At 44.7% G+C, this 19,084-nt stretch overlaps 1 protein-coding gene across 1 annotated transcript in view; it reads left to right on the forward strand.

Annotated features, from left to right (window-relative positions):
• The window catches only part of LOC124545632, a 602,686-nt gene that overhangs the window by 528,743 nt on the left and 54,859 nt on the right, over positions 1 to 19,084 (forward strand). Inside the window, exon 5 of the mRNA XM_047124578.1 lies at positions 12,005 to 12,121. Coding sequence (XP_046980534.1) covers positions 12,005 to 12,121 — 117 coding nt within the window. The remainder of the gene's footprint in view (positions 1 to 12,004; positions 12,122 to 19,084) is intronic.

The following is a 19,084-nucleotide window of genomic DNA, read 5'->3' on the forward strand; positions in this document are numbered from 1 at the left end:
GTCCATCAGCTCCGAAGGCGGTGGCGACTGAAGAGGGACCGCAGGCGCCGGAGCGACCACCTGGGGCGCTCTCGGATGAAGCTGCGCGGGAGGCATCAACGGGACGGGCTGTCGGCGTGGTAGCGGCGACGGCTGCTGCTGCTGCCCTGGGGGCGGCAGCGAAGTCGGAAGGCGCGGCTGGAACCCGCCGCGGACCAAATCTGTGGACAAAGAACGAGCGGCAGAATCCGGGCGGCCAGCGCGGCGCAACTGGTTCTGATGCCTCCTGTGCACCCCAGTAGCACCTTGAACAGTATAAAAACCGCGACCCTGGACACTTATCACGGTACCACGTTCCCAACGACGGCGACCGTGATAAACTCTGAAAAAAACGGCGTCGTTGCGCTGAAAACGCGTGCGATGCTCAGAAGCGGCGGGTCGATCCGGGGGGTGCAACAACCGTAGTAGGGTGCGATGACGACGGCCGTGGAGAAGCTCCGCAGGCGAAGGGCCGTCGCGTGGCGTGGTCCGGTACGACGACAGGAACGTGATGAGGGCCTGCTGACGAGAGTGCGTAGCACGAAGGCGGTCCATATGATCCTTGAATGTGCGTACAAAACGTTCCGCTGCACCATTCGATTGAGGGTGGAACGGCGGAGTAAGAACTTGGCGAATGCCATTGGCAGAACAAAAACTTTCAAATTCAGCAGAGGTAAATTGTGGACCATTGTCAGACACTAAAACTTCTGGAAGACCCTCAATACAAAAAATTGAAGTCAACGCCTGTATAGTTTGTGCAGACGTTGTAGACTGCATGGGCACAACAAACGGAAAATTACTAAATGCATCTATCACGATGAGCCAACGAGAATTCCAATATGGACCAGCGAAATCAATATGTACTCGCTGCCAGGGACCGGCAGGGCGTGCCCACCCAAAATAGCGTTGAGGCGGAGCAGCTTGGTGGTCGGCACACGTCGAACAATCTGTAGACATCTGCGTAATCTGCTTATCAATGCCGATCCATGTACAATGACGGTGGGCAAGCTGCTTGGTGCGGACCACTCCCCAATGACCTTGATGCAACAAGTCGAGGACCTTGGATTGGAGCACTTGGGGAACCACTACACGAAGCTGGTCATTCTCGGTGCGTAACAGCAAAACTCCGTGCGAAACAGACAACAGATGACGTTGCGGATAATAGCGACGAACCACAGGATCCGATATGTCCTTTGCCTTGGACGGCCAACCACGTTGAACAAAACGTAATAGTAAATTCAGATGAGGATCCGTAGCTGTCTCACGTGCCACCTGACGATAATCAATCGGAAAATCCTGGAGGGATTGATGCTCATCGGCGTCAATCTGATGGCAAGAGTCGTCAGAGGAATCAAAGACATCATCCGCAGCAATCGGCAATCTAGAAAGCGCGTCAGCGTTTGCATGCTGAGCTGTAGGGCGATACAGTATCTCATACTGGTATTGTGATAACAAAAAAGCCCAACGTTGTAGTCTCGGAGCTGTCCGCTGAGGAACTGGTTTAGACGGATGAAACAGTGACGTCAGGGGCTTGTGATCTGTTACTAAATAGAATGGTCTACCATAGAGGTAGTGATGGAATTTTGTGACACCGAACACAATAGCCAACGCTTCCTTGTCCAATTGGCTATAATTACACTGAGCTTTGTTTAGCAATTTAGATGCGAACGCAATAGGACGTTCGGTATTACCGACTCGGTGAGACAACACAGCACCGAGGCCGAAAGAAGAGGCATCACAAGCTAACACCAGAGGCTTGTTAGGGTCGTAATGGACCAGACAACGATCATTCAATAAAGCCTCTTTAAGCTGCTGAAAGGCTGATTGGCAATCAGCTGACCACACAAACGGAACATTCTTACGGCGGAGACGATGCAACGGTGCAGCTATCTGTGATGCATTAGGTATAAACCTAATATAATATGTCAATTTGCCAAGAACTGCTTGCAATTCCTGCAGATTGCGAGGGGCGGGCAAATCACGAATAGCTGCTAAATGTGACTGGGAGGGATGAATGCCTTGAGCATTAATAACATGTCCCAGATACTCCATCTCCGTAAGGAAAAATGAACATTTATCGATGTTGCAACGTAGGCCTGCCTGAGACAACACTGTAAACAAACACTCCAAATTACGGAAATGTTCAGCAGGCGTCCGACCGGACACAACAATATCGTCTAAATAGTTGCAACACGATGGCACATTAGCCAGAAGTTGTGACAAAAAACGCTGAAAAACAGCTGGAGCTGACGCACAACCAAAAGGCAAACGCAGAAAACGGAACAACCCCAACGACGTGTTTATGACAAAATACTGTTGTGATTGCTCGTCGAGGGGCAATTGCAAATATGCTTCACGGAGATCAATTTTGGAAAAGAAACGAGCTTCCCCTAACTTGTCCATCAGCTCGTCCGGTCTAGGCAAAGGAAAAGAATCAATGACAGTCTGAGGATTAACTGTCGACTTAAAATCAGCACACAAACGTAACTTGCCAGACGGTTTCTTTATAATAACTAAGGGAGAAGCCCACTGGCTCGCTGAAACGGGTTGAATAACACCGTTGTTTTGCCAACGACGAAGTTCATCTGCTACAGGTGCCCGGAGGGCGTGAGGCACTGGACGAGCACGAAAAAATCGAGGCTTAGCATTATCTTTTAACGTAATATGAGCGGCAAAGTTCGCAGCACAACCTAGTTCGTCTTTAAAAATGTCACTGTATTGGTTACACAAATCGGTTATGCTGTCTTGAGGAACAACAACAGAATTAATTTGCAACACATTGTCTTGGATAGACAGGCCAAACAAGTCAAAACAGTCTAATCCGAAAATGTTTACACTGTCTGTAGCGCGGAGCACTGTTAATGAAACTGTTTTTGTATTGCCACGGAATGTGGCTGGCACGCTACATACACCTAACACAGGAATTTGTTCTCCACTATAAGTAGCCAAAGAATGTTTTGCCGCCGAAAGTTTAGGGCGGCCGATAGCCGCATACGTAGCACTATTTATGAGAGTCACAGACGCACCAGTGTCTAATTGAAAATTGAAGGTCTTATCCTGGATGCGTAGCTTCACAAATAGTTTATTACACTGTCTCTGGATCGGTGCAGTGGAGGCGGAAGACACAAAATCAGCGCGTTTAGCGCGTGTTCGCTGCTTACGACAACTCGTGGGTTGGGCGGGTGGAACAACAACTCCCGCTTCACTTGCAGTCTGTACATTACGTTTTACAGCGTTTGAATTACGCTTGGGTCGCATAGCAGAGGGCTGGGTGGGTGGCTTATTGCGAACAAGTTTATTACCCACACGAACCGTGGAAGGGTCTTTAAACGCGACCTTCTGGGCGGGCTGGCTTTGAAGAACATGAATATCCATGGGCTGGGCAGCACTAGAATTGTTCTTGCGTTTACGCAAACAAACAGTCTGGATGTGTCCTTTCCTTTGACAAAAGTGACAAACCGCGTTCCTCAACGGGCAACGTTCACGAGGATGAGCAAGAACACACTTAGGGCAAGACTGAACTCTATCAGTTTGCACACGCGGCTGACGAATGTGTTTAACATGACGCGGCCGGCTAGTGTTTACAGTCTGACTCTGCCGGTGGGGCCGCGGGCGTGACATAACTTGCTTAGCACAGGCAATTTGAGAAATACATGGCTGATCTAACTCACACTCAGCATAGTCAAAAGTATCTTGGGCTTCAATGATGTTCATCACAGTCTCTAATGACGGGTCAGGCAACTTTAAGATACCAGCACAAATACGAGAATCTGCAATGTTTTGAGTAATAGCGTCTCGTAACATGACATCACTGTAGGAAGCTCCACACACACACAATTAAATCGGCACTGACGGGTAAGGCCCCGTAAATCTGTTAACCACTGTTTATTAGATTGATGTGGCAGTTTCTTTAATCTGAAGAACTTGAATCTGGCTGCTGCCACATGAACTCGCGACTCGAAATACTCAGCAAGCTTGTTAACAACAACGTCATAGTCTAAAGCTTCTGGCTGGGATTCCGGGAACAACTTACAAAGTAGTCGATAGACTTCCACGCCTGCAGTGGAAATTAAATAAAGCTGCCGCTCAGTACCCGTGATTTTGTAGACTGTCATGTGCGCCTGCAATTGCGCGAAATATTCTCGCCATTCTTCTCTTGATGCATCAAAAGCACGGAAAGGTGGTGCTGCCTGTGCTTGTTCCTTTTGTGTTGGAGGATTAGCCGCTTGTTTGGCGATTGCTTCCACCAGACTTTGTATTTGCTGACTCTGTAACAAGATCAACTGTTGTAATTCGGCAGACATAGTGAACACAAATGAAACCAGCCCCCAAAATTTTATCGCTATAATTAGTATAACCAGAAACAAGTTGAACCAGCCCTGCACACGAGTCCGGAAGTCCTCGTCGCCAGTTTTGTGGCGGCGTTCGTAGCGACAAGCAATTCGCTGTAGAAACGGCTTACGAAGTCACCGCCACACTTTTAATAGCGGGCCGACCGGTCCGCTGGAACAGTGAACAGAAAGATGAAAACCCAAACACTCTGATTAAATAAAAGTCGGTACTTATCTTTGTTAACGAAGATACAGAAACACAGTAGTGAACTCCGTGTCTACAGAAATCTGTCTAGTTCGAGTCGGAGCGGCTAGGTCAGCGTCGGCTGACGACAAACAACAACTCTGCTGCGATGAACACACAACTGACTAGCAAGTACACAATTCGGTGGCGAGTATACAACTGAGCGGCGAATACAGAACTGTCCTAGCGCTCGCGACTCCAGCGCTTAAGAACCCAGAAGCCAGCGGTGGCGCGCGCAGACTTGCGGCGATTTCCTGTCTCGCTGGCGCTGCTTATGCGGACGACGTCCGGACTTCGATGCTGCCAACCTTTTGGCAGCGGGCTCGGGTGGCATTACTGGCTAGGATATAACACCTACAATATTGAATTTCCACTCTGGCAGCTACATGTGTACTATGTGACTGTGACAAACGTGAAACTGTTCAGAAGTCAGTATTCTTTGCGAATTAATAACTCAATTTTTAAGTGTAATATAGTAATTAGAAAATAAATAAACTTGTCAATTAAACTGTTCGCTTTCCAGATTCAGTTCACAATTAATTGAGTCGCTCTGTTGTTTGTACTTTTGGCATACAGGACAACAATACTACTTGAAGTGAAAAGGGAAAAAGTGTATAGAGCGGTAAATTACATACATTTTCAGTCCACTGGTACCAAGACAAGCTTCTATATTAACATCAACTATACTTGTGCGCCGAATTCTTGGAAAACAAATCCTCACTAACACATTTCCGTTAAAAGTCACAAAATAATTAATTATTCAGAAACTCACATCTGAAATTCTATTTTTACAGTACAATTCAACTATTATTGGTAATAAATGAGGGGGCAATGCCTGTTATCTATAAGGGCAATAACAGCTGAAACTAATCTGCATTAGTAACTGGTTTTAACTCTGAAATAAAACGTTTCAGCGGCACACACTCAACATCACAGTTAACACATCTGCATACTTTACATTAGCCTACTCATAATTTAGCTACTGTGCTTAATGTTTCCTCGGGAGTGCCTCAAGGATCAGTCTTAGGACCACTTTTGTTTTCTTTATATGTCAACGATATTTCGTCGGTTCTGTCCTCCTGTAAATATCATTTCTATGCCGACGACCTCCAGCTCTACCTAAGCGTCAGACCTGAAGATGTAAACACTGCAATCGCTCAGATGAATGATGATCTGTCTTCAGTAGTGACATGGGCGAAAAATCTGGGGCTTAAACTAAATGCAAAAAATACGCAAGTAATCTTAATAGCTCATCAGAAATTAATAAGTTCAGATTTCCGCGAACGGCTACCTCCTATTCTGCTCGACGGTACTCCAATACCATATCAGAAAACAGTTAAGAACTTGGGTGTAACTTTGGATGAGCATCTCAACTGGGCGGAGAATACAGTCGCAGTGTGCCGAAAGACGTCTGCTTGTCTCTATGCTCTCAAAAAGTTTCGGAACATATTTCCACAGGACTTGAAACGCCAGCTCGTGCAAGCACTCGTTCTACCGAACCTCCACTATTGCGATGTGATTCAACAAGGCACGAGTAGTCAAAACAAAAGACGGCTAGAACTAACCATGAATGCCTGTGTGCGTTACACCTGCAATATTCGCCGATATGATCATGTTAGTGCTTCACACTCCGAGCTAGGGTGGCTGCTGCCGGACAAATTGCGTTACTACCACACTCTATGTCTACTTCACCGACTCCTCGTCGCGCGAGCACCCTAGTACCTTGCTTCAGAGATTAAAAACCTGTCATGCCATCATAATCGAAACACGAGGTCACTCTTATTTGGTATCCTAACTGTGCCCACTCACAAAACAAAAATTTTTGCGAACTCCGTCTCAGTTGCCGCTGTCCGCCTCTGGAACAAACTGCCCTTTCCTTGCGCAAAATTCACTCTCCTGCTGCTTTTAGGAAGAAGTTGAAGCATTTCCTACTATCATCCTCATAACGTTCTCCAGAAAATTAATGTACAAGGCCAATCCTCTCATCTGTCAAATAGCAAAGCTAGCGTCCCCTATCTTGCTCCCGAGATGCCTTCTTCTTCATCTATCTCTATTAACCATGCAATCTTCTTTTCCTTTACATTTCCTTAATTATATTTCATCATGTCTCTCTATTCTTCTCCTCCCTTCACCATCAGTCTCCCTCATACTCCCTGCTGCTAGCTCTCCTAGCCAAAATCTGTCTCTTCAATAACGTCTAATTATAACAGTACTTATGATCTACGAATATAAACTCTATATGTATGTATTTTTCCAGGTGTACCTTCCTAACTGTTTATTTCACTTTTTGTACTAGATGTAGTTTAACATGCCCACTAAAACATATGAATGTAAAATAAGTAGAATGCCTGGTTAGATGTAAGAGAGGGCCTGATGGCCCTAATCTTGCCAGGTTAAATAAATAAATAATGGAAACAGCATCATACTGAAACAATAACTTGAAACACTCCTGCTGATTATATATATATATATATATATATATATATATATATATATATATATATATATATATATATAGGTTACCAAATCATGGAAAATGCTGTAGAAAGTAAGGTTCATAAATGGAAGTCAGTTTCACAATTACCAAACTTTTACTCATATTGAAAAACCTACATGAAATCTTACTGCAATCTTACTCTTAAAAAGATTGAAACTATCATAAAAAAGTGAAGCTAATTATGTGGGCCTTGATTGAAATCATTAGGAAGAATTAAAGAAGAACGAAATCAGAGGTCCTCATCTGCCAAGCTCGCATCTTCAAATTAACAAGAGAAATAATCCAATGAATTCCACAAGATGCACAAAGAAACAGTTAAATGCGGGATGCTCAGAATACGCTCTCTGAAATATGAAACTAACATCTCACACTATCAGCAAAAGCGACACTTATATCTTGAAAGTGCACAGTCGGCATGGGACGAAAGCAGGGAAGCAAATGAGAAGAATTCAAAGTTCTCTACTCTCAGCTCAAACTCTGTTGAAGAGGCAACAACATGATTGTAGCTAATGCAACGAATATGAATGTTTTTTAAAGCTTGAGATTGAGGGTAATGCTGCAAAAATTTCCCCGACAATGCGTAAAAATATGCATAAACAGTTCATTAGGTTGGTACTGAGTCTAGACGATCTTTTATTATTGATGGACATAACATACAAAGCCTCTAGTAGGGCGGGGGAGGGGGTGGGGCAGCACACAAGATCGGACGGACAGAAATTCTGTGAGATCATATGAATTTTCTCACTTTTCAGGGGAACGAAACTGCGGGATACTTGTTGACATCATGTTGAATAGATACTAGTCACATCTTAACAGGGCTCTTAGCAGCTTAAGCATCCTTGTGCACAGGCAAAGGGATTTGTACCCTGAAACCACTACTTCAGAATTCGGTGAGGGAGCCCTGCGAACCTCCCAAGACTGCCACTCATGTCTTGAGGAAAGCTCTTGTGCTGTGATAGTAAACAGGGGTTGTCCTGGAACCCGCTTCATTATGTGAGAACCTTTCAACCACACCCCGACCGTTTGGACGCTCGCTTTTATTTATGAAATAAGTGTAACTGAACTGATACAGAATTGTGAAGTGATATGTACTAGTCATGCTACACAGCACAGAAAGAGCGATCATGTTTATGTGTTCTTTTTTGTAGATAAAACTATTCAACGAAAAAAGAATGAGGGCACATATCTGATTTTTGCATCGAAATTCGTTCTTCCTGAATGCTCAGTTACAGATGTGATCATTCCCGTGCGCCATCTCTGTTTCAAGATCACAAACTTAGCATTGGTGCTGCGTCTCGCATTTTCATACCGAGCAGGGTAGCGCAGTGGTTAGCACCTTGGACTCCCATTCTGGGGAAGACAACGGTTCAGACCCACGTCCGGCCATCCAGATTTAGGTTTTCCGTGATTTCCCTACATCGCTCCAGGCAAATGGCGGAATGGTTCTTTTGAAACAACACGGCCGATTTCCTCCTCCATCCTTCCCTAATTCGAGCTCGTGCTCCGTCTCTAACGACATCGTTGTCGATGCGACGTTGAACACTAAGTTCCTCCTGCTCTTCATGTATTCATGAAATGGAAAAACACAAGTTGGCGTTAGGACCTCGCTCTTCAATTTAACTTAAAACGAAAACCGTAAAACTTACAATCTACACTATTATTTTTCTTGTGTGATGAAAACGTCTGCATGAAAGACTAAAAGGAAATCGCAACTCGAAAGAATTTTAAGAGGCCAGCTTCCAAATAGATCGCTCAATGCGAAAACAAGAAACGGTAATCCACAGCGTCATGTCATCCGCTTTGAAGCATTAGCACTGCCTGCACAGTTTGACGACTTGGGGCACTCGGCAGTCCACCCTCATGAAGTGTTAGCCAAAGAACGAATACGTTCCAGTTGCGAGTAACGTCCTGACCACGCTGACCTGTTGTACTAATGACTCATGCCTGCTGCACGGAACGGTAAAACATTCCAGAGGAATGCCTAGTAACACCTTGAGCTATTTGTGCTGAACAGGTTGCGAGACGAAACTCGTGAGATTGCCTGTTACTGTCACACGGCACGAGTGGGACTGACTGTTTAAAATTTCTGCAGTTTTAACTGCAAGAAGGAAAAAAATTGCAATCAAAACTCGATAGTTCCGTCACTCCTGTTCACAAACGAGATGAAAGGTGGAATCTTGTTTTTCTGCTGAAATCTACCCCATTAAAATTTTTATGGGTTCCGCCGTGGAACGTATTATACATGGTAATTTTTGTAAAGTGGAACAAACTGCACGGAATGATCCCTGAGAGGATAAGGAGCAAAAAAAACATCATACAACCATATGTACGGAAATGCAGTCCACCGGAGGTACACCCACTTGAAGGTGAAGATAAAAGATCTATGACAGCGCAGGTTTCTACATCTACATCCGTACTCCGCAAATTACCTGACGGTGTGTGGTGGAGGGTACCTTGAGTACCCCTATCGGTTCTCCCTTCTATTCCAGTCTCGTATTATTCATGGAAAGAAAGATTGTCGGTATGCCGCTGTGCGAGCTCTAATCTCTCTGATTTTATCCTCGTGGTCTCTTCGCGAGATATACATAGGAGGGAGCAATATACTGCTTCACTCCTCGGTGAAGGTCTGTTCTCGAAACTTCAACAAAAGCAGGTACCGAGGTACTGAGCGTCTTCATTGCAGCGTCTTCCACTGGAGTTTATCTATCATCTCCGCAACGCTTTCGTGATTACTAAATCATCCTCTAACGAAGCGCGCTGCTCTCCGTTCGATCTTCTCTATCTCTTCTATCAACTCTATCTGGTACAGATACCACACCGGTGAGCAGTATTCAAGCAGTGGCCGAACAAGTGTACTGTAACCTACCTCCTTTGTTTTCGGACTGCATTTCCTTAGGATTCTTCCAATGAATCTCAGTCTGGTATCTGCTTTACCAACGATCAACTTTATATGATCATTCCATTTTAAATCACTCCTAATGCGTACTCCCAGCTAATTTACGGAATTAACTGCTTCCAGTTGCTGACCTGCTATATTGTAGCTAAATAAAAAGGATCTTTCTTTCTGTGTATTCGCAGCACATTACACTTGCCTACATTGAGATTCAGTTGCCGTTCCCTGCACCATGAGTCAATTCGTTGCAGATCTTCCTGCATTTCAGTACAATTTTCCATTGTTACAACCTCTCGATATACTACAGCATCATCCGCAAAAAGCCTCAGTGAACTTCCGATGTTATCCACAAGGTCACTTATGTATATTGTGAATAGTAACGGTCCTACGACACTCCCCTGCGGTACACCTGAAATCACTCTTCCTTTGGAAGACTTCTCTCCATTGAGAATGACATGCTGCGTTCTATTATCTAGGAACTCTTCAATCCAATCACACAATTGGTCTGATAGTCCATATGCTGTTACTTTGTTGATTAAACGACTGTGGGGAACTGTATAAAACGCCTTGCGGAAGTCAAGAAACACGGAATCTACCTGGGAACCCGTGTCTATGGCCCTCTGAGTCTCGTGGACGAATAGCGCGAGCTGGGTTTCACACGTTCGTCTTTTTCGAAACCCATGCTGATTCCTACAGAGTAGATTTCTAGTCTCCAGAAAAGTCATTATACTCAAACATAACACGTCTTCCAAAATTCTACAACTGATCGACGTTAGAGATCTAGGTCTATAGTTCAGCACATCTGTTCGACCTCCCTTCTTGAGAACGGGGTGACCTTTGCCCTTTTCCAATCTTTTGGAACGCTACGCTCTTCTAGAGACCTACGGTACACCGCTGCAAGTAGGGGGCCAAGTTCCTTCGCGTACTCGGTGATTTAAGGATACATAAGAATACACCAGGAAAGCAACAATGTTTTCTCTGTACTAGTGTTGTCGTTGCAAGAGGCCGGTTACCTGGAGCACCATCATGTAGTAGCCACATTACACTTTGTACGACCAAAGGCAAGTCTTCCAACACAAGAGGCGGAGCAAGGTGGTGCAGTGGTTAGCATATTGGACTCGCATGCGGGGCGGCAACGGTTCAAACCAGCGTCGGGTCATCCTGATTTAGATTTTCTACGATTACCCTAAATCGCTTCAAGCAAATGCTGGGATGGTTTCTTTTAGAGGGCATGGCCGATTTCCTTCGTCATTCTCCTCTAATCCGAGCTTGTGCTCCGTCTCTAATGACCTCGTTGTCGACGGGACATTAATCACTAATCTCCTCCTCCTCCATCTCCAACATGGAAGGCAGGAAGTGCAGATATGCTTCACCTATGAAGTGTTGTGGAAGGATAACTGGTCCCACGGGACAGTCACCAATGATTTCTACCTCTACATTGGGGCTGAACCAGTGCTGATGGTTTGCTGCCATCACACCATAGGAATTCTCCATAGCCCACAGGTGGGTGATGTGAAGGTTGACGATATCGCCCTTCATAAAGGTAGCCTCATGTGTGCATAGGATGGATGACAGAAACCCGTGCACTGTGGTGGCCTGTGTGACAAACAATCCCCAGAACTGTCAGTGCAGAGAAGATCATTGGTAAGAAGGTCTGCACACACTGTAACTCATACAGACATTGGCAGTTACTGTAGGTAGTGTTCCACATGGACGTCTGGCTCACTCCATGCTGGTGGGCCGCCTGCCTGGTGCTCATACCAGGGTCACTGTCGATGATCAACAGATTTCTATCTTCAGGAGGGTGTACCTCCCTTGAACGCATTTCTGACCGTATGTCCACATGACTTTTGTGCTCATTATCCTCTCAGGAACCGTCTCCTGCAGTTTTCCCCATTCAACAAAATCATCCTTAAGCTTATCAGTTACGACCCAGGAACAGTGTTATTTCAATACGTCAGCTATGGCCTTTTGCTCTTTCGAACTCAGCTACTCTCTTACCGTTGTGTTGGCAGGTCGAGCCGGTTCTCAGGGCGCTCCCGCACCGCGTCCTTCCGGCGGTCGGCCCGCGCCTCCCAGAGGTCAGCCGACAGCGCCCTAGGGCTCTCCAGGTCCTCCTACTCTGACACCGACTGCAGGTAAGCCACTACCGCTTTCCACTCCACCATCACTTGGCAGCCCGTCAAACACGTCATCGGTGTAGCGCTAATTACACTTGGCAGCTGTTGTTGACATGTTACACCATATATACAAACATATGGGTGACCGTGACCGGTTCTTAAAAGGGAACTCGTTACACTAGGATTTTGAATTAACTGCTGGTAGCAACGCACTTTTCGTCCAATGGATGATAGCACCTGATAGTACAGCTCTCCTGCCGATCGCTGGAGGGCGGGTTGTCGCTATTAGAAACACTGCGAGAGGAAACGTTGTTTCTCTGCCTGTTAATAATTTTTTTCTTCTCTAAGTATTTCTTTAATACCGACATAGCCTTTCAGTGTATCAGTGCAAGCGCTATGTGGTGGAAGACTTAACTTCAGGTGAGCGATAAAATGCTTAAAATTTCTCTATAATTGCAAACTGATGCTTATCCCCAGAATGAGATATTCACTCTGCAGCGGAGTGTGCGCTAATATGAAACTTCCTGACAGATTAAAACTGTGTGTCGGATCGAGACTCGAACTCGGGACCTTTCCCTTCCGCGGGCAAGAGCTCTACCAACTTTTTTTTTTTTTTTAATTCCATTTTGTTCGCTTGCGTTCGTTGCATCTGCTCGGGGCGGACGTGGTAAGACATCCGTTTAAGTTCGTTGTTGATCCATTAACTCAGTTTTTTTATTACAGAGGGCAGCTAACCCTCTGGCCGAACACGCTGAGCTACCGTGTCGGCACCAACTGAGCTACCCAAGCACGACTCACGCCCCGTCCTCACAGCTTTGCTTCTGCCAGTACCTCGCCTCCTACCTTCCAAACTTTACAGAAGCTCTCCTGCGAACCTTGCAGAACTAGCATTCCTGAAAGAAAGGATATTGCGGAGACATGGCTTAGCCACAGCCTGGGGGATGTTTCCAGAATGAGATATTCACTCTGCAGCGGGGTGTGCGCTAATATGAAACTTCCTGACAGATTAAAACTGTGTGCCGGACCGAGACTCGAACTCGGGACCTTTGCCTTTCGCGGGCAAGTGCTCTACCACCTGAGATACCCATGCACGACTCACGGTCCTTTCTTTTAGGGGTGCTAGTTCTGCAAGGTTCCCAGGAGAGCTTCTGTAAAGTTTGGAAGGTAGGAGACGAGGTACTGGCAGAAGTAAAGCTGTGAGGACGGGGCGTGAGTCGTGCCTGGGTAGCTCAGTTGGTAGAGCACTTGTCCGCGAAAGGCAAAAGTCCAGAGTTCGAGTCTCGGTCCGGCACACAGTTTTAATCTGTCAGGAAGTTTGATGCTTATCTGTAACTGAAAATTAAATGGCGATGTATGGGGAAATTTCTTACAGATTCCTACGGCCATGTTGTTACGGAGTGACGAACTATTTGTGTCACGTACACTCTCTTGCACTAGAATGACAAAAGTCATGGGATCCCTCCTAATATCGTGTCGAACCTCCGCTTGCCCGGCGTAGTGCAGCAACTCGACGTGGCATGGACTCAACAAGTCTCTGGAAGTCCCCTACAGAAAAATAAGCCTCGTTGCCTCTATCGCCGTCCATAACTGCGAAAGTTTTGCCGATGCTGGATGTTGTGTACGAAATGACCTTTTCATTATGTTCCATTCATATCGGGCGATCTGGGTGCTCAAATCATTCGATCGAATTGTCCACAATGTTTTTCAGACCAGTCGCGAACGATTGTAGCATAGTGACATGAGCCGGCTGAGGTGGCCGAGCGGTTCTAGGCGCTACAGTCTGGAACCGCGCGACCGCTACGGTCGCAGGTTCGAATCCTACCTCGGGCATGGATGTGTGTGATGTCCTTAGGTTAGTTAAGTTTAAGTAGTTCTAAGTTCTAGGGGACTGATGACCTCAGAAGTTAAGTCGTATAGTGCTCAGAGCCATTTGAATCATTTTTTTAGTGACATGACATAGTTGTTTGAGAACATGAAGTTCATGAATGGTTGCAAATAATCTCCAAGTAGCCGAACATAACCATTCCCAATCAATGGTCGGTTCATTTGGACCAGAGGACGCAGTCCATTCCATCTAAACACAGCCCACACCATTATGGAGCCACCACCAGCTTGCACAGTCCCTTGTTGACAACCTGGGTCCATGGCTTCTTGGGGTCTGTGACGCACTCGAACTCTACCATCAGCTCTTACCAACTGAAATGGGGATTATTTGACCAGGCCACGGTTTTCCAGTCGTCTAGGGTCCAACCGATATGGTCAAAAACCCAGGAGAGGCGCTGCAGACGATGTCGTACTGCTAGCAAAGCCACTCGCGTCTGTCGACTGCTGCCATGGTCCATTAACACGAAATTTCGCCGCACTTTGCTAACGGATACTTCCGTCGTAGGTTCCACATTGACTTCTGCGATTATTTCACGCAGTTTTGCTTGTCTGTTAGCACTGACAATGGTACGCAATCGCTGGTGCTCTCGGTGGTTAAGTGAAGGCCGCCGGCCATTGCGTTGTCCGTGGTGAGAGGTGATGCCTGAAATTTGGTATTCTCGGCACACTCTTGACACTGTAGAGCTTGGAATATGGGATGTCCTAAAGATTTCCGAAACGGAATATCCCATGCGTCCAGCTCCAAGTCCGTTCCGGTCTTGAGGCCATAATCGCGTCGGAAACCTTTTCACATGAACCACGTGAGTGCAAGTGAGAGCTCCTCCAATGCAATGCCCTTTTATACCTTGTGTACATGATATTGCTGCCGTGTGTATATGTGCATATCGCTATCCCACGACGTCTGTTACCTCTCAGCGTATTACGGATTTCACATGTGAAGGCAAGATGAGAAATTACAGAAAGAAGACAAACAGAGGCCGAACACCAAAAGAAACATAGAGCGAAGCGGCAAAAGAAGTAATGGCAGGTTTTTCACTGAGGAATGCTGCTAATAAATGTGGAATGAAATTCATGATATTTTAGTGAGAAGACTCTTACCTCGCAATGCAAGGGAGAAAAGGAGCACAAAAACGAAGAAACACAAGATAAATGTGCGTCGAAAGAGAGCATCTGACGAAGAAGACGACTGTTTCTGTATTTGGTGTTCAAAATGGTTCAAATGGCTCTGAGCACTATGGGACTTAACTTCTGAGGTCATCAGTCGCCTATAACTTAGAACTTCTTAAAGTTAACTAACCTAAGGACATCACACATATCCATGCCCGAGGGAGGATTCGAACCTGCGACGGTAGCGGTCGCGCGGTTCCAGACTATAGCGCTTAGAACCGCTCGGCCACTCTGGCCGGCTGTATTTGGTGTGCTAAACGCTATTCTAAGCCACTGCAACCAACAAAATGAATACAGTGAATTATGTTGGAAAGTCGGATCATGAGTATTGTGCAAATTTGGAATAATATTATATTCACTGCAAGAGCAGCAGTCCTCATACTGAAATCGGAGTGATGTATGAGGGTCTACTGAAAATGTCAGATTACCAGTAATTTGTAAAACAAAACACATTTTTCTATACTACTGATAATTAAATACAGTTAAGAGAAGAATGAGAGTTAATGATTCAAAACTATAATATGTTTGATCAATGTGTAACAACTTACGCCACCCACTGTAACAAGATGTCCCATTACAGGATAAACTGTTACAATGTGCATGACCGGAAATCATGCCAGCTCCGTGATATTCCTTACAGCTGAGCATAAGGGAAAATGCTATGAATCAATAATAATGATGCTACACTGTAAGATGTTTCGCATCAGAAAAACTCTAAAACGTTCTTGAAGGAAAATTATTGAAAAAATTGTAACAACTAGCCGTGATCTCCCCTATAAGCCGCACCTTTCTCTCTCTCTGCACTGTTGAGATTTGAAACCAACGTCTAAGTCGTGTGACGGAGAGCAGTCAGCAAGTATGTGTCGTTATACACTATCTAAAGTGGAGCTGCCAGTTACAGTTTTTCGTATATAGCTGAAATCAAGCATTAATTTTAACTATTGGACGACGTGCTGCATTACTATTACACAATTAGTAGTACAGTTAGCTAAATTTCTCCGAAATTACCGGTATTAACGCAACGGTTGTCGTTTTCACATTTGAGCAGGTGAAATGGTAACAAACAGTGCAAAACATTGTATTGGCAGATTTTTCTTTTTACAAACGGCAGAATTACAGTTCTTCAGTGACTTCCTCTTTTTGTTGCACTATGCCTCATTTTGTTCACCGCTTCCACAGAAGTAGAAGACGCAATTTCAGTTTGACGCGAAGCATTTACTTCATTGAGAATTATTCAGCAAATCGAGGGACAAGTATTACAAGAAATGACATCCATTTCTATCCGCAATGTCCTGTTTTACACAAAACAAGCGTGTGAGTTTCACTACTTTTGGTTAATCCAATACAGACGATGAAACAGTATTAAGATAGGAAGCGTGATATATTAGAAAACGTTGGTTAGAGGGAAAACTCTTGTCCATCGATGAATGAACTCGTAAACGAAAGTTAATGTAACACGCGGGGCTAAAGATCACACAAACATTATATGTAATTCTATTTTAAATTATTTAAATTTATTTACACGTGACTGAAGACTCTCTATGCACTCAAAAGTGAAAGCAAAGGTTGGTGGCGACAGGAAACCACTAAATATCGATCCGAAGTCACACATAGTCATTCGATTTCTGAAGAGATAGCTACTTCCGTTAGCCCTCTGCTCTGAGAGTCATCTTAAAGTGAACGATTACTATATTGTTGTGTCATACCAGGGGGAACACAAGTTCGTATGATAGGGTGTCAATTCGCATCGTTTTTCCCGGGACGGCCCCGTTTTATTCCAAAATATGCCGCTGTCCGGAAAGTTTTGTAGGGGCCGCTCAAATGTGATTCCGCTTAGCTCAAATATATTACTCAGGTGTTTTATGCTGGAAATTTAGTAATTCACTACGCAAGTATACTGTAAGATAAAAAAAACGACACACTACGAAGAAATTATCTGACTGGGACGGAAATCGGTAGATGTGATGTACTTGTACAGACAAATAAACTATCAGGAGTGGTGGTGGCCTGGGATGGCAATTCATTTCATAGTAGGACCCCTTGGCTGCCAGCCGCAGCACCTTCACGGCACCTTCTACACCCTGTTTTGTTGCCCTTCATGGGAAGCCATTCTGGGCTTGTATTTCAGCAAGACAATACCTACCCGCCCGTGGCGAGAGTTTCTACTGCTAGTCCTCGTGCGTGCCAAATCCCACCTTGGCCAGCAAAGTCGATGCATCTCTCTCCAATTGAATACGTTGGGAGCATTATGAGCAAGGCCCTCCAACCAGTTCGGGATTTTTACGCTCTAAAGTGTCAATTGCACAGAATTTGGCACAATATCCCTCAGGAGGACATCCAACAATTCTGAAACTTCCTGGCAGATTAAAACTATGTGCCGCACCGAGACAGAAAAAAATTTGGAAGCTGTATCTGCAATATTTATTAGTTGTTGGTAGTAGTTCTGAGATCAATAAGAAATTCTAGAAAAACATAGTCCACAGATTACCTGCGAAAATGTCCAAAATTATGAACCACCGAAAAGCTGGAATCGCTAACTAGAATTGACTTTCTATACAGCTCAGTTCTAGTTACCGATTCCAGCCATTCGGTGATTCATTAATTAGATCGATTTTTAGCACGTGTGTGCACTAAAATGTAGGCTAATGTGATTTCTGCATTTCTAATTGCTCTCTGAACTACTGCAAAAAAGGTACTAATATTGGAATCGGTAACTACAATTGACCTATATAGAAGGTCAGTTCTAGATATTGATTCCAGTCTTTGTTATGCACCGCAGTAATTTTCATGAGCAATTACAAATGTAGAAATGGTATTACGCTTCAGTGCATACAACTGCGAAAATAATGTACGTATGGACATGGTCTCGATCCGGCACACAGTTTTAATCTGCCAGGAAGTTTCATATCAGCGCACGCTCCGCAGCAGAGTGAAAAATCTGCATTCTGGAAATATCCCCCAGGCTGTGGCTAAGCCATGTCTCCGCAATATCCTTTCTTTCAGGAGTGCTAGTTCTGCAAGGATCAGCGAACAGCTTCTGTGAAGTTTGGAAGGTAGGAGACGAGGTACTGGCAGAATTGAAGCTGTGAGAACGGGTCGTTTATCGTGCTTGGGTAGCTCAGGTGGTAGAGCACTTGCCCGCGAAAGGCAAAGATCCCGAGTTCGTGTCTCGGCCCGGCACACATTTTTCATCTGCCAGGAAGTTTCATATCAGCGCACACTCCGCTGCAGAGTGAAACTCTCATCCAACAACTCTGTCACTCAATGCGAGGCCGAATAACTGCTTGCATAAGGGCCAGATGTGGACCAACGCGTTACTGACTTGCTCGATTTGAACAAATCAAGCAATTTTTTTTGAAACTGTAATCATTTCTTTGTCTGTACATGTACATCATATCGATAATTCTTTCGTTTTTTTGTCTTAGAGTGTATATATGCGAGAAAGCGCCACTGGTGCAACTTCCTCTACGACCTTAGTTTATTTACTGGTAATATTTTTCGCTGTTGTATTTTCGATTGGCGTGGATAGTGAGAATTTCAGTTCCTGTCATAGTAAACAGTCTCGAGATATTATACTGGCTACGTTACAGTTTTGAATCTATGCAACCACTTTTCCATCATGCCGAAACTAGAGTATAATATACACAGAAATATGAACAGTGGGTTTCCTTTTATCACTGATAGTGGAGTAACTGTAGAATGTACGTCTTTTTTTGCATAGTGATCTCCCTATGGCAAATGAAAAAAAGAAAAAAAAGAGGAAACAAACAGAATGAAAGTTGAAACTGAATATCTTGCTCATTGTCAAAGAACACTTAAATGAGGTATAGTGTGCTCAGTGTTAATGACAAGCTGTCAAAAGAAAAAGAACTTCTTAATAAAATAGAGGCTAGCGAAAATTACGGTGGAAGTGCAAGGGAGTAATTGTAA

This window comes from Schistocerca americana, chromosome 8 (assembly GCF_021461395.2).
Source record: "Schistocerca americana isolate TAMUIC-IGC-003095 chromosome 8, iqSchAmer2.1, whole genome shotgun sequence".
Lineage (NCBI taxonomy): Eukaryota > Metazoa > Arthropoda > Insecta > Orthoptera > Acrididae > Schistocerca > Schistocerca americana.